This window comes from Pithys albifrons, chromosome 21, assembly GCF_047495875.1.
Source record: "Pithys albifrons albifrons isolate INPA30051 chromosome 21, PitAlb_v1, whole genome shotgun sequence".
NCBI lineage: Eukaryota > Metazoa > Chordata > Aves > Passeriformes > Thamnophilidae > Pithys > Pithys albifrons.
The window spans coordinates 1,260,092-1,283,038 of record NC_092478.1 but is presented as its reverse complement, the minus strand read 5'-3'; the positions used below and the strand labels follow the sequence as shown (position 1 = coordinate 1,283,038).

The window sequence follows — 22,947 nt, the reverse complement described above, 5'->3', positions numbered from 1 at the left end:
GGTTTTTATGTTGAGTTAAAAACTCTTTAAAATGCATTTTGAAGTAAAGCACTGACATCTCTCCTTTAACCAAAAGTCACATTAAGGTGCTAAAAGAGTTTGTTAATTTGCAGCTGTGCTGAGGAGTCACAAATGTAGGATGATGTTTCAAAATGATGCACTTTGCTGTGTATCCTTTAATTCACTTTTTTGTGAGCAGATACCATGAAGAGCAGATGGTTCAAACAGTGCTGCTTCCCTGCTTTTATTTCAAGTAGTTGTATAAAAACATAGCAATTCTTAAGAACAGTTTGAAGAAGTTTCCTTGGGTGCTACTTCAAAGTCTCCCAGTTCCTTTTGCCTCTTGGGCTGCCCTTCATTTCAGCCTTTACTTAAGTTGGGAGATGCTGTGCTGGTGTCAGACATCCCACAGTCTGTCAGCTTCTGTTTAAAGTGGTGTATGGTGAGTGATTAATGGAAATTATTTCGGGAATAAAGGACTCCTGGTAAGCTGATCCCTATTCAGAGCTCCAAAAGAAAAAGCAGAGTCACAAGGGATGTTGTCTCCAGGAAGAACTCACAACATCCGCAGGGGGAAGAGTTGGATGGGAAAGCAATGCTGAGTTTGCATTCTGAAATGCCTCATAATTATATCTCATGGTCTGATTTGGAGAGCTCTTCCTGCTGGCTCTGGAGCTTGAGTGTCACCCCCCCAGCAGCAAACACTGCAGGGTTTGGGGGCTGCTGCCTGGTGGGTGTGCTGGGCCAGCTGGGTGCCCTGAGTGCCCGGGGACAGGCAGCATCTCAGGGGGGCAGCACCCACTCCTGGGGGGCTCACTGACCCCATTCCCCACCTGCTGGGTCAGGTAACCCAAAGTCATGCTGTGTGTCTTTGGTTTGCACCTTTGAGTCTGAAGTTTGTGTTGACCTTGTGTGGAGAGCTGTCCCTTCTGAGTGTTGCCTCAGATTGAAGACACAGAATCCATTAGACTGTTCCAGCTGTAAATTGTTTCTGATCCTTTGTCTTTGATGTTTTCTCACTTCTAACCGATGAAAATTTCAAGTTATTATTTGCAGCCACGTTTAGTTGTGTATTCCATTACTTGTTGCTTCCCTATTCCATAAAATGAGGTCGCTGGAGTGTTTGCTGGGGGAGCAGATCAATAGCCCAATTACAGGCTCTATCAGCACAACAGGTGCAGCTCCCTCTGACTTCCAGTTTCAAATCAAAACCTACTGAAAGAAACCTGGCACGTGGCAGTTCCCTCTGAAACACTTCACAGACCATCTCACATCACTGGCCACTGCTGACTGTCCTTCCTGCTGATCTAAAGGGACAGTCTAAAGGGACAGTCATTCCTAAACTGATCTCCCTGTTCCTGCTGGAAACTCATTCAGGGATCAAACACCCCTCCTGCATGGGGAGGATGCAATAAAAATGAGAGAAAATTGAAAGTGCTGAGAGCAGCAGAAGTTGAAATACTGAACAAATAACTTCCTTCTATATTTTTATGAGTCAAATCCAACAGTCTCTTGATGATTTTTAATGCTTTTGGTAAACAAGCATCTGCTTCTTTTTAGCACAGAGGAAAAGGCTTATTATTCAGCATTGATTTCTTTGTTTGGAGACAGAGTGGTCCTTGTTTTGGTGCTCTATTTACCGGGGTCTGTTAATGTATTTGCTGAAGGCAGCAGGGCTGTGGTCAGAGCCAGGCAGCCCCCCCAGCAGGACTCCCCCAGGCCGTGCCCTGCTTGGGGTGGTTGCAGAGCCGGGTCCTGGCGTGGCTCTGCTCTGGCAAGTCAATGATCTGCTTCCATCTGTAAAGTGCTGGACATGCTTTGGCTAAAAATAGGGGAGCCTGGGCTTGGCTGCAGCGGGGAGGGACAGCGTGTTGGCCCCAGCGTGTCTCTGTGACTTGGGTTACAGTCGTATTTAAAGCAGAGGGTCCTTCGTGCAGGGCACTGCCAGTCAGGCCAAACATGGTCAGGTCTGTGTCAGTGACGTGCAGGGAGATCAGTGTAAAAATTAGTTGTAAAACATCCTGTCTTAAATGTATTTAAACACAGTGAGTAGAGACCTGGTTGTTAACTGACTGCTCGAGGGTCTGTCAGCTGTTGTTTAAGGTCTGAAAAGAAATGTGCTGTGTGGGAAGGCAAGGCTTTCAAACTTTGGTGGCAGAGGAGATTATTGTGTGGTTTAAAGATAATCAACGTGGACTGTGTTAATTCAGAGGGAAAAAAGATAAGTACATGTCAATCAGAGGGTTGTTCTTCCTGTGGATAAAAGAGCTGGTGGTTATTTTTCTCTGATCCTTGATGCGATAGATTCTCCTTAGGAAGTTTTCTCATGTTGATCAAGGTGTTTTTAAGAACATATTTGTGAAAACATTTTGTTGGTACACAGCAGTGGCTCCCCTTGGGCAGCCTGAGGTGGCAGGAGTGTGGCACGTGGTGGTGAAACGGCGTGGGGTGTTCTGCCTATGGCTGTCCTGCACTGTGAGCCCAGTGGTGTGTGTGGAACATGCCCAGGGGTGTTTGAACAGTGTGGAGCACAAGAAGAATGTCATGTAGAGCCTTACTCTGGGAATGTCTTGACTTGGAGACCTGGAAGCCTTTGGGGACTATCATGTAAAACAAATTCCTTTCATGGTGTTGCTTCCGGTCTGGGTCTCTTGCTTTTAAAAGGGCACAGAATCAGATTTCTTCTGTAAACACGGAGTGCCTGCATTTCTTAATCAGCATCCTAATTGTGTTGTCCCCCCCTTTCTGGTCCCTGAACTGCTGTGCTGGCCTGGCCTGCAGGAAGAACAGATTTTGTGCATATCTTCAGGCTTGAATTCCAGAGACATCAGAGCTTTGTTTGCACAACTTGTTTTGCTGTTGCTTTTTGGAATCCTTTCCCTTCTCTCTGGGTGGATTCTCGGGAGGCTGAACAGACTCTCCTCATATCTGGGTAATAAAGCATTTTGCTCTTGGTGTGCTGTGGAAAATGGGTCTGTTTCGGTCTGTGACACCTTCCACCCGCCCTGACTCTGTTCCTTGTGGCCCTGCTGAGTCACACACCTGCACCCAGGTTTGTGTTCCTGGAGAGAAACCATTACCTGATGAGCTGTGTCACTGGAGTGTCCCGGTCTGTGCCAGCGACCGGAACTCCCCTCGGCACATCTCCCTCACCCCTGAGCTGCCCACCCTGGGCAGGACGTTTGCTCCCTGCTGGGGCTGCTGGACACTGACAGGACACGATGGGCATGGGCTGGGCACAGGGCTGTGGTGGCACAGGGCTGTGTGGGGGTTACTGTATGAGCTGTGCCCGGCAGCAGGCAGTGAAACCTAATCAGGAGTGTGGGCACAGGGCTGGGGGGAAGCAGCACTGCCTGTGCCAGGCAGGCTGGGCAGGAGACAGCGGTGCCCATGGCAGGGCTCAGCCTGCTTTGCCTTTCCTTCAGGAGTTTGTGTGTTGTGCTGGTTAATGTGGGAAAAGGCACAGGCCAGGAGTACCTGAGCAGAACAGGAAAGCCACGTGGACTTATGACTTTATCAGAACTATAGAATGTTGTCCAGCTTACAACAAAAGCCAGTCTGCTTTCCTTCAGCTGTAGTAAATAAATGCCAGCCCCTGGCTGTGAGGAACACCTTTGATGTGAGCACAGAGGTGGGCTCAGCCCTGCCATGCAGTCGGGGGCACCGGCAGGCAGAGCTGCAGGTGCTGGGGCTGTTTGGGCACAGGGCAGTCCCATCATGGCTGTGGGTGCTGCAAACTGTGCCTGCAAACTGTGCCTCCAAACTGCTGCTCCCAGAGCTGCCAGACAGGCAGGCAGGAGCTTCTGAGACAGGAGTTTCTCAGCCCCGAGCTGTCATCTCTGCGGTCTCCAAAGGACGTTGCTGCTCCTTCCAGCTGCTCTTTTCCCAGGCACTCAGCAATAGGACAAGGGGGCACGATGGGCTCAAGCTCTGCCAGGGGAAATTGAAGTTGGAGATCAGAAAAACTTCCTTGCAGAGAGAGTGCTCAGGCATTGGAATGGGCTGCCCAGAGAGGGGGTGGATTCCCCATCCCTGGAGGTTTTAAACTGAGCTTGGCCGTGGCACTGAGTGCCATGATCTGGTAAAGGGACTGGAGTTGGACCAAGGGTTGGACTTGATGATCTCAGAGATCTCTTCCAACCCAATCCATTCTGTGATTCAATGGATGTGGCACTGAGGGAGAATCCACTACATCTTGATCCAACCCTACTGTGAGAATCCACTGCATCTTGATCCAACCCTACTGTGAGAATCCACTGCATCTTGATCCAACCCTACTGTGAGAATCCACCGCATCTTGATCCAACCCTACTGTGAGAATCCACTGCATCTTGATCCAACCCTACTGTGAGAATCCACTGCATCTTGATCCAACCCTACTGTGATCACCAGCCCAGGGCACGGAGTGCCCTGGGCTGGTGATCACAGTGGGGTTGGATCAAGGGTTGGACTTGATGATCTCGGTGGGCTTTTCCAACCCAGTCGAGTCTATGATTCTATGCCCAGGCTGCCCAAGCCCTGAGTGACGTTTGCAGAGCGGGTTCTGGAGCTCAGTTAATGTTCCTGGTGGCACAGGAGCCCTGACGGCATGTGCGTGATGGTTTGTTCCAGCAGAAGACTTGACTTGTAGCCTGGTAACTCACTGGGGTTTGGGGTGGGTATCAGTGATCTGCACAGCCTGGTGGGGTCACCTGAGGCTGCTTAGACCCCGTCTCTGAATCTGAGTGTGGTTGTTTCACACATCTGAAGCTCTTGTTCCTTACTTGCCACACTCATCAGCATTCCCTTTGGCAAGTTGTGCCCTCTCTGAATCTAACAGAAATTCTCTCCTCACTTGGAGCAAGTTGAAGGAGTTGGGCTTTTGGGAGTTCAGATTCACACCCATCATCCTTACCTTGGCTGTCTTCTAGCAAACTCTGCATTTTTCCTGTTGTCTTAGTTTGGCTTCAGGAGATGTCCATATTGGAGCCCAAAGTGAAGGAAAAGGCAACTTGGTGAGGAGGGATCCGTATGTAATTCATGCAGATGAGTAACAGTTGGCATTGCACATCTTTCTGTGGTGATGCCTGTATGTGTCACTGCAGCTGAGTCCTCTCTCCAGGGAGCCCCACCTTGGAGAAGAGGAAGTGCCTGTCGACAGTTCCTTTTTTTTAAAAAAAGAAAAAGGCACAAATGCAGATGTTGTTACAAATGCAGTTTGCGTCAAACCTCTGAGCCCGAGTGGGTTCCCACACTTGCTTTGTTTTGCCTCTGGCTATTTCTTAAGTTGCCAAAGTGCTGAGTGGCAAGAGATGGCCTCTGGTGGGGAACCACTTCCCCCTTCTCTGCCTGCCCTCGGTGATGTCACCTCTGCTGAGCCCTTCTTTGCTGGCCCTTGTTCCGCTCAGCACTGGGTTTGTTTCTGGTTTGGGTATCGGAAAAGCCTGGACTTGCCTGTGTGTGCTGCCAGCTGACCCTGTTAGTGTAAATGTCAGTTCAGGGCAATCCTGAGTTACCTTTGCCTTTTCCATTTCCCTGTTGTTGTGGTTGGGTTTGGTGGGGTTTTTTATTAGTATCTGGTATTGTGCTTTGCACAACTCTGGTTCTGGCCTCTTTCTCGAGAGAACAAGTGTCTTCAGCCCTTGCCTGGGAGCAAAGGCTTAAACTGGAAGACAGACATTGCTTCCCTCTGTTTAATTCATTGTTGCTGTTGGCAGTTAGTAACCCAGGTGCTTTAAAAAGTAAGCAAGGGAAGTAGGGGTGGTGTTTGTTGGAAAATAAACTACAGTGAAGGTGAAGGAGATGCCTCTCTGGGGAGGGATGCTGGAGGAGTGTGATGCTCTTGTCTGGTGGTTTGATGGAGCAGTGCCCTGGGCTGCCAGGCTGCACAGAATCCAGCTGTGCCTCCAGCTGTGCTGCACCCCTGGCTGGCTGGGGGATGGTTATTGTTATTAACCAGCACTTCCCTTGTGGGCAGGGGAGGTGAGTGGAAGGGTGATGGTGAGAGCAGGTGTGATGCCCAGCCTGGGGCTGCCTGTGAAGGGAGGGAAGCAGCCAGTCCAGGAAGGGGAGCATGAAGAGGGAAGGAAGTGGCTTGAGGTGCTGAAAAAACCAGCAGGCTGCTTGGCCTGCCCTGCTGTAACTCCTTCCACACAGGCACAGCCAGCATGGGGGAGTTGCTGGTCCTGGCGCTCCCGGCTGCTCGCGTGTCCCCAGCTGCCCTCTCCTCTCCCTCCTACCTCTCCTGGCTCCACAGGCAGCGAGCTCAGCATTGACACCTGCTGCTCCTGCCAGCCTGGGAATGCTGGCCTTTTCCTTGGGTTTGTGTTTTGCAGCCCGTGGGTTACAGGATAGAGCTGAGCTGGTAGTGGAGAAGTGCAGGGCAGCATCGACTGCTCCTGTTGCAGCACCATCTTGGGGGACTCTGCCGTGACTTTTAACCTCCTGGTTTCTTGTAAGGACAAAGAGGAGCAGTTCCTGAGCTCCCCACAGTGCCTGTGTAGCTGCCCCTGTGCCATGGCATGGCTGTGAGGAGGTGACAGTGCCATGGCATGGCTGTGAGGAGGTGACAGCAGGGCAGCTTTGCTCCTCACTGCGCTGAACCCTCCCTGTGTGTCCTGCAGGGGGATGTGGTGGAAGGATTTCTGGATTTCTCCTGCCAGGCCTGTCAGGGAGCAGTGCCAGCTCTCTGGCTGTGCTACTTGGCAAGTGCCCGACTCAGGGCTGGGCTGGACAGGACAGAGCCTGCTGCAAAGGAGCTGCTCTGATGAGTAAGAAGAGCCAACTTTAGAAAAGTCATCCTCAGGCTCACAATAACTTAATTAAGTGTTTATTAGGGGAAAGCGTTGCCAGAAGCTGTTCAGGTGCCTCTTTGCTTTCCTTGCTGTACTCTAAAAAAGGTTTTACTCCTTGCTTTATGCAGCAGTTTCAAAAGAAAACTACAAGGTTCTTCTCTGAGTGTTTTACACTGAAGAAAACTGGTGGGTGGTGCAGACTGACCTGTCCTGGCAGGGGGGCACTCCCTGGCCGAGCAGCCCCTCCAGTCAAAGGCACCAACCAGGGGATTGTGGCAAAGCTTCCAGTGGTTCCTGTTACCACATCACTTTGGCAATCCCTAAACCAGTAACACGTTCTCTTTTGTGTCTCCAAACCAGTTCATTTCGGTATTTTGTGCCTGCAGTTCATGAACAGAGCTGTGCAGAGTAGCAGCTGGGAGGGTATTTACTGTGTGTTTGCCTTCTCTAAGTTGTGTGGTTCCCATTCTGTAGCATAATGAGATTTTGGTATGAACCATGAGGTGTTTCCCTCGTGCATGGGTTGCTGAGCCCCTGGGCAGCAAGTCAGGGATCGCTGCTGTTCCTGCTGCTAGTGCTTGTTAGAGGTGGAGTCTTCTGAGGGGAATGTCTGTGCTCTTTGTACAAAAGGCTTTAAGTAGTTCTGATGTGAGTTGCACAATTTCTACAAAACTTTTTCTGCCTGGGAGTGAAATCGGTACAAGCAGCGATTTCAGCAGGAGTTCCTGAACTCTTCAGCTTGTGTTGGTTCCCTTCCCGGGGAGCAGGGAAGTACAAATGGCACATCACTGGTGGCCTGGAGGCTGCTGCTTCACTGCAGGAGGGAATGGGCTGAACACGGAGCAGAAGAGTTGGGTTCCTTTCCCCCAGCTCTAATGCTGAGGTTGCTTATGGGCTCAGGAACTTGTGTGTCCCAAGTAAGTCTTGTCTAGAAGGTGCTGTCAGTGCAGAGGGCTGGGGAGAGCCTGGAGTGCTGATAAAACACAGCTCAGCTTTGGTACCTCTGCCAAGTTGGCTCTTTGTCATCTTCTGTCCTGGGCTCAACTTCTCATCCCTAACCATGCTGAGTGTCTTTTAACACCCAGACTGTTCCAGGAGATGGTTTCAAAGAGCGTTGCAGCTCCCCTGGGCTCTGGCACACCAGGCTCTGTGAAGTACTTCAAAGCCCAGGTTAGGCCTGGGAGCCTTTGAGCTGTCAGCAGGGTGAAATCAGGCTCTGCTGTTCTGGTGAGCACAGCCCCACCTCATGGGGGTTGCCTTGAGCCCTAATTGCCCTTTTTACACACACCTCTGGTTTGGTTTTAGTATAGGTAAAGATCTCTGATCCACTTTAACTAGGGATAAGGGATTTTCTCCTTACTGAAATTCTGTTTCGTTGAAACATCCAGAGCATGTTTGAAATCTGGTTCAATTTTAGAAAAAAAGTTCTGGGAGAAACTTTGCTGGTGAGGAGTGCTGAGGGTGTGACAGACAGCAGGGTCTAAACATGGGCATGTGCTGCAGGCTCGAGAAAGTCTTTCTGACTGTTCATCTGCTCTGCTCGAGCTTGGAAAACTTCAGGTTTTATATCCCCAGCAGCAAAATGGAGACGTGCCCAGAAATGTGCTTGAGCTCAGAGGGAAATCCAGGTTTTTAACACAAGCTTTTGTAATTCTTGTGCCTATAAAATTGTTGTCAGCAAAGCCTTTGCTAAACCAGGCAAGCCCAAATAATGAAAGTACATGGCAGGGCTTTTCACTCTATTAAAAATTTCCCAGTCCTCCTCCCTTAAGGAAGGGAATAAATATTTAGGTTTGATATTTGTTTAAGCAGAGAAAGGAATTAAGAAGTTCCCAATCTTTGCTCAGTTGAAGAACAAGCCAACACCTTTCCAAGGCAGAGCTGCTGGGATGGAATGCACAATGCCAGGGACTCCCATTCTGTCCTGCCATCCTGTTGACTACAGAATTGTTTCTGGCTTTCTTCAGAGCCTGTGTGACTCTCTTATCAACTCTGAGAAAAGCAGAAACTCTTGAGTATGCAACAGGATGGCTGAATTGCAAAATCTGGAGTGTGTCTTGATTCTTCCACAAACCACAGTGTCTCTAAGAAAGCTACTGAAAGATGTGCTTATGCACCAGCTGTTCTGAGGATCTTGAGAATCCTTCATTGCCCCTTTTGACAAACTTCTCTCCTCATGTCACTTCAGAAGCAGCAAAATCAGGGCAGTAAGTGATGTCTGATTTCAACAGCATTACAGTTCTGCTTTTAATTTATAAGTCTTTGAGAGTTAATTATCATGCAATTCATAGACAGTAGTTTCATGCTTTCTTAATCTGTTGTGTACACTAATTTTCTTTTGGCTAACTGCTGAAGGGAGGCATTTGTTTCTGCAGGGCACCAGCTGTGTTTGAGCCACAAGCTCAGGGTTAAGGAGGCTGTAATTGCTGAGCTGCTGGGCTTGCTCTGCTCATCACCCTTCACAAATGTGCATCTCTCATCTTGACTTCCCCACAGAAAATGTAGCCATAGGTTAATCCCCTCTGCCTGCTCAGGTTCCACCTCTGCAGGCACAGTGGCACCAGGCAAACGTTCTGCTTTCCAGTCTTTCTTTGTGTTGTTCCCAGTTATGCTTTGAATATTTGCAGCACTTACATGAGGGGGAAGGTTCTTTACCAACAGAATAATTTGGTGTAAATCCCTTCCTTGCAAAAGAACAGAGCATGCATTCTGTGCCTTGAACTTCTCTTGTTCTTTGGTTTTTTCCTGTTAAACACGGGACAGTTTTGCTCACCCGGTTTGTCTCTCCCCCTGCAGCATCAGCGAGAGCTTCCTCACTGTGAAAGGTGCTGCTCTTTTCCTGCCCCGTGGGAATGGCTCCTCCACCCCCAGGATCAGTCACCGGCGCAACAAACATGCAGGTAAAGTGGTGTGTGCATGGCTGAGCCTTGTCTGGCCCTCTTGTTTCAAGGTCCACCTTTTTTGAGTTCATTCTCACGTCACGACACACGTTTCTGCTCCAGGAGTGTGTTAAAGCCTGGCTTGCCAGTCCCAAGGCTGTGCTATTCAATGCTGATAACACGGAAAGGTTTCAGGGCTCGTGTTTATCCTGCAAAACCAAACAGATGAGGGACTTCAAGGCAGCAGTCGTGACATTCAGAGAAACTGCCCCCCAGGATGTCATCCTATAATTTTTGTGTGAGGGGTATGGGAGCACTGCCATCCAAACCTCCATGCCCTGCACTGGGAAACCTGAGGCTGTGATGCAGGATGAGTAAGGGTTGTTCTAATCTGAAAGGAACCGGTGACGATGGAAGGAAAGGAGGAGCCTCACCTGAGTGGGGTGAGGAAACCTGAGCAGTCAGTGTGACTTCTCAGAGGTGTGAGCAGAGTGAGTAATACAGTCAGTTATAATTCCACCTCTTTATCTGCTCAAAGTTTTAATTTGACTCTCTTTGAAAAGCTGATCTGAATAATTGAACTCAAATATTTCAGGGTAGGTTGTTTTTCACTGACTGTGGTGCATAATCAGTGGTGGTGTTTTACAGGGATCAGATAGTGTGGGGATTTTCCCTTGCATTGAGCAATCAGCAAGAAAAAAACCACATTGGAACCTTCAGACTTTTGCATATGGGACAGAAATAGAAACAGAGAGTCAGAAGTCAGGGTGCCTTGGCAGAAGGTGACCAGCAAAACGTGATTGAGTTGGTTCCAGGTGTAGATCACTTTGTACTTTAATAGCATCAGACCTGTCATCCAGGTCTACATGTGGCAGAGTTCTGTACCTGATGTCTGGCTGCCTCAAGATCTGTTTCCAAGCACATTTTCAGAAAAAAATTAAGTCAGGAGGCAGTTAATTACATACTTACACTCAAATGTTGTACAAGTGCTACTTAAATTGCTTTGGTGAGATGCATTAATTACCAGTTGTCAGACATTCTGAAACGTAGTTTAAAGCTTGCCTTTCTGGTCAAGATTTAAAATGAAATTGTCTGTAGTGTGAAAGGAGTCAGCAGTCTTTGTAAAGTTTCTTTTGGTGTGTCTTGGTTTTTCATCTCTCCAAAGGCCATTGCTGAAGGTCAGCTCTGCCCCGGCACCTCTGCCTTGGCTGTGCCTCTCCAGGAGACCCGCTGGGTGCTTTTCCCTGGGAACCTCTGCAGGGCAGCACAGCAGCTGTTGAATCTCTCTCCCTGCCTCATCTACTCCCGCTGACTTGCATGAGGTCTGGAGACCTTGGTGGAGAACAGTTGCTTGTCTAATCAGCCCTTGGGTGCCAGGTTGCCAAGAGAGCAAATCCGGTGTGTTGTAATTGCCTACAGCAAGATGGTTGGTGCTGGGCAGGCTGCTTGCCTAAGGGGTGGAATTTTGGTTCTCAGAAGACACATTTTATTGCTGTCTCCTCAGCTTACAGGGTGAGAGGCCATCAGTACTGTCCTTTCCTCAGTGTCCCTGCTTGCCAACTGATGGGAGTGCTGCAGTGAGGTTTATGGTGCTTGGGGTTTCACTGAGGGGGTCCCTTGTCTGTGTGTGCACCAGCTTTCTTTTCTGTGGATTTTCCTGATTGTCCTTCCTGACAGAGGGATCAGGGTGTCACCTTCCTGAGCAAACCATCTGTGCCACCCAAATGCCATGGGTGATGGCAGGGAGTGTGGCAGGGAGAGGGGGCTGGGGGCTGGCACAGTGTGTGCAGCCCCCTCCTTCCTGTGGCCCCAGCAGTCCCAGCTGGGCCTCACTCCCAGGGGTGTCCTGACTTACCTGTGGCACACAGCACTGGGAGAGGGCAGAGAGCAGGCAGAACTTCCCAGTATGGAATTGCTGCCTGTGGATGCAAGAGTGTTTCCAGTGGCTCTGAGAGCATTTCCTAGGAAGGTTCACTAACCTTCCTGACCTCCTTTTTTAATTCATCAGAGGTACGGGAATTCAGTGGGAAGAGTAAATGGGTAACAGGAAATAATTAATGCTCACACCCATTTCTTTAATTGCATCTCCAGCAATGGGAATCGTTGGCAGATTGACTAGATATGGTCCCAGCTGTCCGTGCCCCTCTCGCTGGGCGGTCCTGTGCCACCTGCAGAACTGTTCTGTGGGATGGTGGGCTTGCTCTTCCACAACAAACAATACTGGAGGAGGCCAGAAAAGGATGTAACTTCCCTGGGGCTTTTGCCATCCCTGGAATACTGTGAATCACTTCTCAGATCCCACTCGGATGCTTTGCACCTCTCCTGCCTGCTCAAGGAAACAAAAGCATCTGCTCGGTGCAGGACAATGTGATAGGAAGCAGCAGCCGTGCTGTGAGTGCCAGCAAAGCTGACAGCTCTTCTCAGGGCAGGATGTGGTATCTTTGTGCCAATTCTGGCATGTTAAAACCTTTCCTTTGGCTTTTCTTAATCCAGGAAGCTCACAAAGTGCCTGGTGTGTTTGGGGCTGCAAACACTGCTGGCCAAGGAAGCAATCCTTTGCTTTCCAGCTCTGGAGCTGCCAGGGGAACAGGGAGCAGTGGTAAACTTTCTGAGGATGGAGGATAATGGAGCTCCTTGACTGAGCCTTGCAGAAAGGGTTGTCGTAGAAACTTCCTCTCTTTTTGAAGGATGGAGATAAGCCAGTAGTCCTGGTGATGTTTGTTAAAACTCTGAAAACTTTGGTGGCTCTTAAGCTGTTTCCTGAATTACTGGCAGCAGTAGATGGAGGGCAAAGCTGAGGTGCAGCATCTCCGATTTCAGGCTGCCTAAGACATGTGGTTGCTTCATGAGGCAAATACTTGCTGGGCTGTTTCAGGCTGTGGGCAGGAGGTGCAGAGGGTCTTCTGCCTGTTGAGTTGACTGTTCTCAGCAGTTCCCACTGTGGGAGCCACTGAACCTGGCTGGAACTGAGCAGTGCTGCCAGGATTTTGCACTGGGGATGATGTGGGGGGGTCCTGTTGCTGCACCCTGGGAGGACAAGCACCTGGTGGATGAAATGGCCTTTCCTGAGTTACCTGTCTCCATAAATAATTGCTATGCACATGCCAGCCACTCCCACACTGGTAACTGTTCTTGGGCAGGAAGCAGCTTCAGCCACTGGTACTTTGTGTGTGACTTCCCCAGCACTTCAGAGTGCCTCAGTTTTTCCCACCCCCAGTTAAAAATGCAATTCCAGAGCATTGAGTCACTCTCCATATGCTGAAATGTGTTTCAGGGAGGAAGGAAGAGGAGAGCAGGGAGTGCTGTATCCTCTGTAGACCCCTGCACCCCAGCCTGGCTCTGTCCCATGCAGAGGGGCTGCAGCAGCCCCTCAGCCCTGCTCTTCCACCAGCTGTAAAAACCATTTGGGCACTGGGTACTGTGCCCTTACTGGGCAACTTTCCCTTTCTTTCCCACCCTTTTTGTGGCACCTTGGGATGCTGCTCCATGTCCAAGGTTTCCTTGTTTGTGAGTCTGTGAAACAGCATGGATTCTAGCACCAGTGAGGGATTGGAAAGGGAGATCAGGGAGAGGAACCAGCCCTCCTGGGAAATGCTCTCGTAGCCTCTCCTGCTGAATACTTGCTCCAGCTTTGTGCTCGTCCCTGCAGTGTTGCCCAAACTCAGCTTCCCAGCTGTGGGGGAGTGGGAGAGGGTGGGAGAGTAAAGGCTCCTCTTCTTGCTGATCTGTGCCACCCACCTGGCAGCCTTGCACTCTCCTTTCTGGGAATGCAGATGAATGTTCCATGTAATGACTGGAGGAGCAGCACCGTGCAGGAGGTGTTGCTCTGCCTGGCACTCGGGGCGATGTTGGCTCTCTGCAGCCCAGGCAGCAGTGCTGGCAGAACAGCAGCTCAGTTGTCTTTCAGATACTTGATGCTTCAGGAACTTGGGACACTTGGTTCTATTTCAGAAGACTGAAAATCACAGTCATGCAGTAAACTTATTTTTCCTCAGCCTCACCAATAAAAGTGTTGAGCTTTCCTGGGAAACAAACTGCAGGTGTTGGATTTTTCAGGTGGCAATTCTTAGCTGCTTTTTGGGAGGGGTTGGTACACAACTGTGTGTGGGCACGTGCTGCTCTAGGGTGGGGCTAAATCTCACTTCAAAGGGGGTTCTTTGGCCTGGGTAGTAGTTCTGCAGTGAGTAATAAGTTGGTGTAAAAAAATGGCAGGTTTCTGGTTTGAAGCACGTGGTGGAATGAGATGTTGAACCTCAGGGTGGGGTCCATTTCTGCCACTTTGTCTTGTCTATGAAAGGAATAAAGAACACCAAACCACTTTATTTCTGTTAGAAAAGATAACAGGATTGAGCAGGAGAAAGCTTGGTACCACAGGAACTGGTGAGCACACAGAGCAAAGAGCAGCTGACTAAGAGATGACAAAACCATCTCTGAGTAGGTGGGAGGCTCAGCACTCGTGGTGACGTGTCAGGTTTCTGGGTGGCCGTTTGCTCTGGCTGGACAGCCAGGAGCTGGCATGTGATGAACTATTTCTGTGCCCTCACCTTCACTCTTGCCCACAGGGGATCTCCAGCAGCACCTGCAGGCCATGTTCATCCTGCTCCGCCCAGAAGACAACATCAGACTGGTAGGTTGGCTTTGTGCTTATCTGCTGGGAACCAACACAAAGGTTAAGCACCACTTGACAAACACACCTGTGGAACTCAGGGAAGTGGGGGGGGTGTTGGAGTGGCTTCGTCAGCAGGTCTGGGGAGTCTCTGCAACCACAAAGGTGGAAAAGCAGCTAATTATCAGGAGCCTGCTAATTTTGTTGTTCAGTGAGACAAATTGTGTGGCTACAAGATTGTCTTTGGACCAAGCACTGAGTGCCTGTGCTCTCAACAGGTCCTGTAAGAATTGCCAGAGAAGGTGGGTGAATTACCTTGGTGTGCCCTGTTTAAGTCAAGAGTAGATGACTCTGTCTGAGCAGCAGGAGCACCTGCCCTCCTGTGATAGTTCAGTGCTGTTCCTCACTCTTCTCTCCTGACTTGTGACATCCCAAAAGGCTTATCAGGAAGGAGCATGAAGGAAGGATCTCCATGTAGCCATGCACCTTTATTGAACCCTGGCCTGCTTTTTTGGAGCTGTTGCCTCCTGTGATGATGCAATGAAATTAGACATTGACAGCCAGTCCTGAAGACCTCCAGAAGCCAAACATGAGCAGTGAGGGATTTGTCTGGGACATGTTGAAGTGCTCTACAAGGCCAGGCATGACTGCAGTGTGTCTGCAGCTCTCATCACTCAGGAGCCTGAAATTTCTTTCCTGTGTTGTCTTGGTGCCTCTTAGCAACGTGTGCCCAGGGAAGGGCTGCCAGAATCCCAAGTGTTGTTCTGGCCCCTCTGATTTGCTGAGGCCTCCTGAGCTGTGCTGGGGATGGACTGATGGTGTGGATACAGCTGGAAAACAGCCAAGATTGGTATGGAATGCTTAAACTTCCAAAATGACCACCAACAATTATTTGCCATAAGCAAATCAAAGTGTACCCACTCCTAAACTTTTCCAGGCACACCTTTTGCTGTCAGTAAAGTTCCATGGAAGTGATGGGAATGGGGTTCTCAGTGCTTTTCAGAGTCTGAGCCAGGGTTAGAACATTGGGAGCTATTGAACAAGGCATTGTTCAGCAATATCACTGGCCACATTGTGTGATTTGGGACAAATTAGCCTTAACAGCTGAATAAGGACTTTGTGGGCTGAGACATAAACCCTTTTGTTCTGAGCCACATTTGGAATGCTGAAATCTTGCATGAGGTTGAGTTCGATAGTCTACTTGAATTTAATTGATTCTTGACGAACGAAGGGCGTGCAGAGCTGCAATGGGCTCTCTCATGGACAGTAGATACAAATGAGATCTGAAATATAAACAGGACTGAGAGAAATGCATTCCCTTCATTTTGTTGGCTGCTGTCATTCAGGGGGCAGCAGAGGAATCTAATCCTCTAAAAACCTACTCTTAAAATTTGGAACAGCTCTTGTGTCTGTTGGAGCTGTTGGCAGAGGTTTTTAGCCTTCCATGAGAGCAGGATTAGAGCAAGGGTACCAGTGTAAAAGCAGTAGGAAGGAGGAAAAGGAGCTGAGTACAAAGTGATTGAACTCTGTATCTTAACAGAGCTCAGAACCTGAGAGACACACTTTTCTGACTTCAGATGTCTCAGTGCAAAATGTCAGCACTACCATAGAGCAAGAAAAAGGTGAAAGTCAGTATGAACTTCATGGAATGTGCTGTTCATAAGGGCTGGTGAAATATCACATCATAGTTTTGATGAAACAAGAATGCAGCAGAAGATCGTTGGCTTGTGTTTAGGTGAGACTAAAAGCAAGAAAAATGTTGCTGGCCCTGAAAGCACTACAAGGGATGACTTGTTCATGAACAGACTACAAATAACCTTCCCAAACTGAGAAACTGAGCTCTGTGTAGAGGAGCTGCTGAGAAAGAACTTCCCATCCCATCCCATCCCATCCCATCCCATCCCATCCCATCCCATCCCATCCCATCCCATCCCATCCCATCCCATCCCATCCCATCCCATCCCAGTCCCTGAAGCCAGACCATGCCCCTAAAGCAACTGGGATTGCAAATACCTTCATTTAAAGATAGCAGAGGCACTTGGTATGCTCCTGCTGTCAGGTGAGCATATGAACCAGCACTTAATGAGAAGGTTAGACACTCATTTGTGATTTATTGGGCATGTTGGAGCTCTAATAGTAACCTTTGAGGCTGGCTGGTTTACAGTGTCACATTTACTGGTTTATTATTCCAGTAAATGCAGCAAAACACGTTCTGCCCCAGCCACAGTTCTTTGCTTTGTGCTAAGGCTGTGTTGAACCCAGAGAGCCACACTAAGCCATGGCCTCTTTCTCTGCAGTGGCCTCTGAAAATCCCACCCCACCAACGTGTGCGACCTTTGCTCGCTGTTTGTCTCACCACGTTCTAAAGGGTCTTGCATTAACACTTCCCATTACTGGCAGCCAAATGGGTTTAGCAAAGTAAGTTAGATTATGTTAATCCTCTTGCTTTAGACTGTCCTTAAGAGAAGCAGAACAGAACTTGGGTGTGGATGCTCCGGCCGTGGAGCAGCTCTGTCTGACTGCTCCTGTTTTAGGCAAGTCTGTGCTTCTTGTTGAGGTTTGGTTCCTAATTAATCACTTTAACCACCAAGACCTTGGTGATTACTTGCTCTTCTAGGTCGAAGAGCACCTTTCTGTTTTCCCACAAGGGGTTAGTTGTAGAAACAGCTCTCTTTGGCAGAACTCACACCGTGAAGGACTGGCCACTTTGATCCTCCGTGTTTGCAAAGGCATCCCAGTAACTCCAGAAGCAAGAAGGAAAATCAGGCTGGTTTTAGCATGACTCTCCTAAGGAGGTGGGGTGGGGCACAGTCTGTACAGAGCACGGCTGTCTGCTGGCATCAGCTTTTGGGGAGTTTGTCTTTGGTCCTTTGGGACAAGGCCAGAAGGCTCCATCAGCACCGTCTCCTGCCTGCACTGGCTGTTCTGCCCCATCACCAGAGCTGCTGCTCCCTGCAATTCCACTGGGAAGCTTTCCCTGCCCCACTCAGCATTTCTGCACAGAGCACTGCAGTGGGAGAGCAAGCTCTGCTCAGCTGCCAGGGGCTGCTGCAACCTGTGTTGGAGACTCCACCACATCTTGTGGCCAGGACTTAGCAGCTACTGGACAGGAGGTGTGAGGAGGTCAGAGGAGGCCTCCTGTGAGCTGGGAGGTGCCATTCTGACCTCAAGGCCAAGTTGAAAACAGCTAAAGGAGCATATTGGGAAGAGCAGCCTGCTGCTGAGAGATCCCACACCACAGTTGACTTCTGAGCTTTTTTAAGGGTAAGATGACTATTTAAACTGAGCTGTCTGATTCGTGGCCTCCTGAGGGGCCACCAAGAGGTATCAGCACAGGCAGTGGCTCAGAAGGGCTGATGGTGCCTGAGGAATCATCATTGACAGAGAATGTCAAACACCACTTCAGACACTGAGTCAAAAGAAATTCAGCAGCAGGGTCCTGTTGCAGCAGGCAGAGATCTGTGCACAGCATGGGGCAAGGCTGGACCAGGTCGGTTCTTCTCACCCATGTTTGCTCTCTCCAGGCCCTGCTCAAAGTTCAAGGAGCAGTTTAGCAATATGGCAAACATTGAGGCCAGGCAGCGTCTTGGGGTTGGATTGGGCCATCCAAAGTTACAGCTCAGCATACAGAATTGAGACACTTCCTTTCCAGGGATGTCCTGGATTTTCTAGTTGAGATCCTGTGACTAAAATAACTGTATATGACTTGGTACAGAGTCCAGAAAGTGTTGCAAGTCAAGGCTGCCTGCTGCAGATGTTTGTAGGCAGTGCAGAGCTCCCTTTCCTGGGCTCCTGACTGACCAGCAGTCTGTTTATATGACTTGCTGAAGTCACTTCAGTTCTCCCTTGCAGCTTCTGGAGGAGCAGCACAGCTCAGAATGGCCCTTCAGGAGCCTCAGTGTTGGTCTGACATTCCCAGCTGGAGTTCCACAGCTGCTCTCTGAATGCTGTCAGTAGTGCTTGGTTTGGGGGAGTTGGGACTGAACTCCAGTCCTGCTGGAGCTCTGTTTTGGCACTGGGATAAATGGGGTTGTGGCAGGAGCAGTGAGGCATAATGACTTTCACCTTTTTTGGGCAGTCTGATTCCAGTGATGGATACAGCTTAGTCACAGGGGTATCTTTTCCTGCCAGGTGTAAGGCAGTGAGGTTGTGTCTGCACCGGGGGAGTTGCCAGAAGAATTCAAAGGAGCAGCAGGAAACCACTTGTGAATTAGATCCTGTGAACTGGATCCTGATTGTCTGACCAGCTGCCTGGGAAAGTGGTGGAAAGGGTCTTGTTGGAGCTGTTGTAGCACACAATAGATTAAAGGAAAGCTGAAGTTCTTTGGGCAAAGCTGTTGAGAGGTGAAGAGCATGTTCAACACCATCTGTCTTGCTGAATGTGGTGGTCCACAAAGCTCACTGGGCTGGGACCAGTCAGAGGACTGTCAGGTGTTCAAATGCAGCCCTAGTGGGACAGAGCAGGCTTGGAGCCAGGTGTGCAGAGGGCAGCAGGAATATCCCAGCTGCTGAGGAGGGCAGGGTGGGAGAGTGAGGCTGAGGAGCATGGAACATCTGTCCTAGTCCAGCTGCATCACTGCTTCTGCCTCTCACTCCGCATGGAACGGGGGTTGTGAGGGTGATGATGTGTGTTTTGCTGTCTGCACTGCTCACCTCTGCCCTTCCTTTCTGCAGGCTGTAAGACTGGAAAGTACCTACCAGAACCGCACTCGGTACATGGTGGTGGTGTCCACCAACGGCAGACAGGACACCGAAGAGAGCATCGTCCTAGGAATGGATTTCTCTTCCAATGACAGGTACTCGGAGGGTCCAGGTGGGGCAAGTCCTCGAGTTCACGCACACAGTGAGTTAAGTGTGGAAATCGTTGTCTGGCTGCTTCAGATTTTCCAGCCTAATACCTTTCTTGAGATCCAGAATTCTTTTTATTTCTTGAAAGGAGGTGGCAAATGGGAAGGCAACAGTGTGAGTCAGCATTTCTTTGATTCCTCTGAGCCTCAGGCTTGTGTGAGAGTGTTCTGTGCCCTTAAATGCCTCTTCTGTCCATAAGTCCTGTATCTGCACAACAGAGACATGGACAGTTTGCATTCAAAGAAAGAAAAAGCTGCAATTAGAGAAGCTGGACCTCAGGGTTCAGGAGAGCAGGTAATAAGACTGTCAGGCAGCCCCTGGCCAAGATTGTGGCACAAAGAGCCTGGTGGAAATGTCAGGACTGGTGTTGGCAGATCTCACACAACGTGTGCTCTCCCCAGACAGCAATATGTCCTGAGGGTTTAGTGCTTCTGCCTCATTCATTTAAATTCCTGCTGACCTTTCCACAAGGCTGCAGAATGTGGTTGGGGAACAACTTTTGCTGCTGGAGGGGCTGGTGGCTTCAGGGGCAGAAGCTTCACATTTAGAAGGGGACACTGGGCACTTGGAAGAGGGCAGGGAAGCTCATGAGCTGTAAGTAAATCTTGGCCTACATGAGGGAGAATCACCTGGATATTTTGCCAATTTTGGAAGGTTTCATGCTTATGCTCACTTCGAGCACAACTGCTACAGGACTGAGTCTTGCCTTTGACACTAGTTGAAATAAATTGCCACCTAGTAATTAGCAGGGTCACTAGAAAACATTTTTTTTAACTATTTGACTAAGACATTGCCTTCTAAACAGCCTGCTGGTCACAGCAGCCACCATGGCTGGTGTCAGGTGGCTTGGTTGGGGTGCTTGGCTTGGGTGATTCCTGCTGAAACAGGGGACCAGCCTGATGCTGCCCTGGCTCCTGCCTCCCTGTGCACAGCTGGGACTCAGGGATGCTCTTGCTGAGGGCAAGAATAACTTGTCCTTGCACAGGCTGCTGTGTGCTTGGAGCTCACTGTTGGCTGTGATGCACCAGCACAGCCACCTTTGATAACTGAGAGCTCTCTGGTATTCAGCCCTAATAACTCCCAGGGTTGTTTAGCTCTGCTAGAGTTACTGAGGCTCTGCATGGTCACTGCCATAGCCCTCCCCGAGCCCACTGTATTTATAACTCAATGCAGACTTGTTGCTATGGTCTCTGATAAGCTGCTCACTGAACAGTATCACTAAAAATACCCTGGCCACCTTGGGAAGCCTTTAAAAACACATCTTTCCATGAGCTCATCCCGTGTTGTCAACAGGAATAGCTGCGTGCCGCAGTGTGTGCGTGTGCGGGCACCAGGCGCTCCGAGGGCTGCTCTGCCAGGGCTGTGCCTGCCCCTCCAGACTGTGGCCCACCCTCAGACCCCACTGCTCACGAGCTGGAGGCTGCCAGGGGCACTGCAGCTTGTGGAAGTTGGAGGGCACCTAGTGCAGGGCATAAGGGGCAACTGAACTCAGTTCTTCCTCAAAATGCTGCTTTGGTTATGAAGAAGCTTTGCAGCTTTATGAGGTTCAGAGGAGGGGCAGACACTGATCTCTGCCCTGTGGTGGCCAGTGATGGGACCCAGGGAATGGCCCCAAGGCTGACAGAGTTCCAGGAGTGTTTGGATGATCCTCTGGGGCACAGGGGGTGACCCTTGGGGATGGTCCTGTGCAGGGCTGAGGGTTGGACTCGATGGTCCTTGTGGGTCCCTTCCAGCTCAGCATGCTCTGTCATTCTGTAGCCTGGTGCAGGTTGTGTTGAGTTCCCCCATCCACGCCCTTTTTCCATCGCTTGATTTTTGCTTTTAACTTGGCTTTTTCCTCAGCCTTACAGAAAGCAAGTGACTGTGAGGAAAAATTGGGCAGAGCAGCTGAGAGACGAGTGGGGTTGCCAATAGGTGTCTGCCTGGGTTGGCTGTTGGGCTCACTCTCGAGGTGTGGGGGGAGAAGGGTCAGGAGTCACCCACAGTGATGGGCTGTGAGTGCTCCCCTGCCTGGCACCCCAGATTGCACTGCACTGCTCCCAGCTCTCAGCAGCTGTGGCTGAGGAACAAACAGCAAAGCAAAGCTGGGGATTGCGAAATCAGAGCTAGAAACAAACCACTTGAGCCTGAGAGGGACTAATCTGTAAAGAGAGCCTCGAGCTGACCAAAGACTGCGAGCCCCCTCTGACCTTCTGCTCCAAGCTCAGTGCTCCTGGGTCCTGTTTGCTCTTCTCCTGGGTGTGTGTTATCCCTTCAGCTTGTGTAAAGGATACTGCTGTACCCTGAGATTGGTTAGTGATCCTTGCCAGACCCCTGTAGAATAACACTGGCCCTGTTTGTCCCTGAAGCAACAGTGGAATTTTTCCTTTTTGTTCCTAATGTGTGCAAAAATACACAACTGTTGCCATGAAATTAGAATAACAGTGAGGTTCTGTAGTAAATGGACTGACCTCCTCTTTCTCACTGCAGTAGCACTTGTACGATGGGCTTGGTGCTGCCACTGTGGAGTGACACCTTGATCCACCTGGACGGGGATGGGTGAGTGTCTTTTCTATGCTCTGGGTCAGTGGCAGAGGGGCTGTGTGTGTGAGCTTGCAGCATGATGTGTGGGGAAGGATTCCAGTGATTGCAGAGCCCTTCCAGGTCCAGCAGACCTGCTCTGTTGACCTCTGTTGCTTTTGTGGGCTCCAAGGCCCCAAATCACAGTGGCTGTGGCAGAGAACACCAATAATTGACTTATCTGTGAATAAACACACTGAGACCGTGGCTTATGTGTGTGTTTAAGCCGGAGTAAAGGAGCTTTTCCTGGCGAGTGGGTGTGTAGTGAAAGCTCCTTACAGGGATCCTGTTATGTGCTGCTCCATCACACTTGCAGCAGGCAGTGCTCAGCTGGGCACAGAGCAGGAATGATGTCTCTGCCAAATGCACACCTGACCTGCAGGCTCCTGTCTGTGCCAGGTGCACAGGCTGTCCAGTGCAGTGCGTGGAATGACTTTTCTTTCCTTGGTAGCTGCCCCAGGATCACTTTAGCTGGATTCTGTTGCTCCCAGCTGTGGTGCTGAATTTGTGTTGCCAAGGTAAACAGCACAGCCCAGCACTGTCCCACTGTCTTAGTTTCATTCCCAAACAGCAGCTGCTTAAGAAAGTTATCTTAGAGCTTTTAGTGTGCTATTTTGATCTGTTTGCTAGCTGAACTCAGCTGTGTATGCATAGGGCTAGACCTTTGCTGTTCTAATGTGCTCCAGACTATCAGTTATTAACTAAAATGTGACTTTTGGGGCTCATTCTTACTGTGCCTTTTTTCTCCTCACCAGAGGGTTCAGCGTATCGACAGATAACAGGGTGCACATATTCAAGCCTGTGTCTGTTCAAGCAATGTGGTAAGTACTTACTGTCAGCTATCCCAATGATCCTTTCTCCAGGTGTTTTGGCTACTTAAGCTTTTAAAAAGCAGGTGCTGCTTTATGTTACTGGTATCTTGAGACCTACTTGAGCAGCCACAAGTTTCCTTCAGAGACAGGCAGGGAAGTCTGATACCAAAGGAAAAATCCCAGCAGCTTTGTCTCAGCTGGGGGCAGGAAGGAATGGGATAATTTTCCTTGCAAAGAGCTGCTGCTTTGAGTCTCCCCAAAGTAAAATGGCTTTGAGTATGTGTTTGAAATATTTTGAGGCATGTGCATTGTGATAGTGAGAAGGACAGAGAAGCTGCCTGCATTTTTTTCTTTCCTTTTAGGGTGGTTCATGTAGTGGTCATGAAAGTATTTCTGGCTTGAGTGTCTCTGCATTGCAGGAATACATTGCCTGTCATTGTGTCATGCTACTGTCAGCCCAGTGATTTTGA

At 49.7% G+C, this 22,947-nt stretch overlaps 1 protein-coding gene across 2 annotated transcripts in view; it reads left to right on the top strand.

Moving 5' to 3' along the window:
- Window positions 1-22,947, top strand: part of SSH2 (slingshot protein phosphatase 2) — a 93,158-nt gene that overhangs the window by 49,307 nt on the left and 20,904 nt on the right. For both annotated transcript variants that reach the window (XM_071575276.1, XM_071575277.1), the window contains 5 exons: window positions 9,570-9,673; window positions 14,215-14,279; window positions 18,933-19,054; window positions 21,576-21,644; window positions 22,421-22,486. In XM_071575276.1, the coding sequence (XP_071431377.1) occupies window positions 9,570-9,673; window positions 14,215-14,279; window positions 18,933-19,054; window positions 21,576-21,644; window positions 22,421-22,486 (426 nt within the window). The remainder of the gene's footprint in view (window positions 1-9,569; window positions 9,674-14,214; window positions 14,280-18,932; window positions 19,055-21,575; window positions 21,645-22,420; window positions 22,487-22,947) is intronic.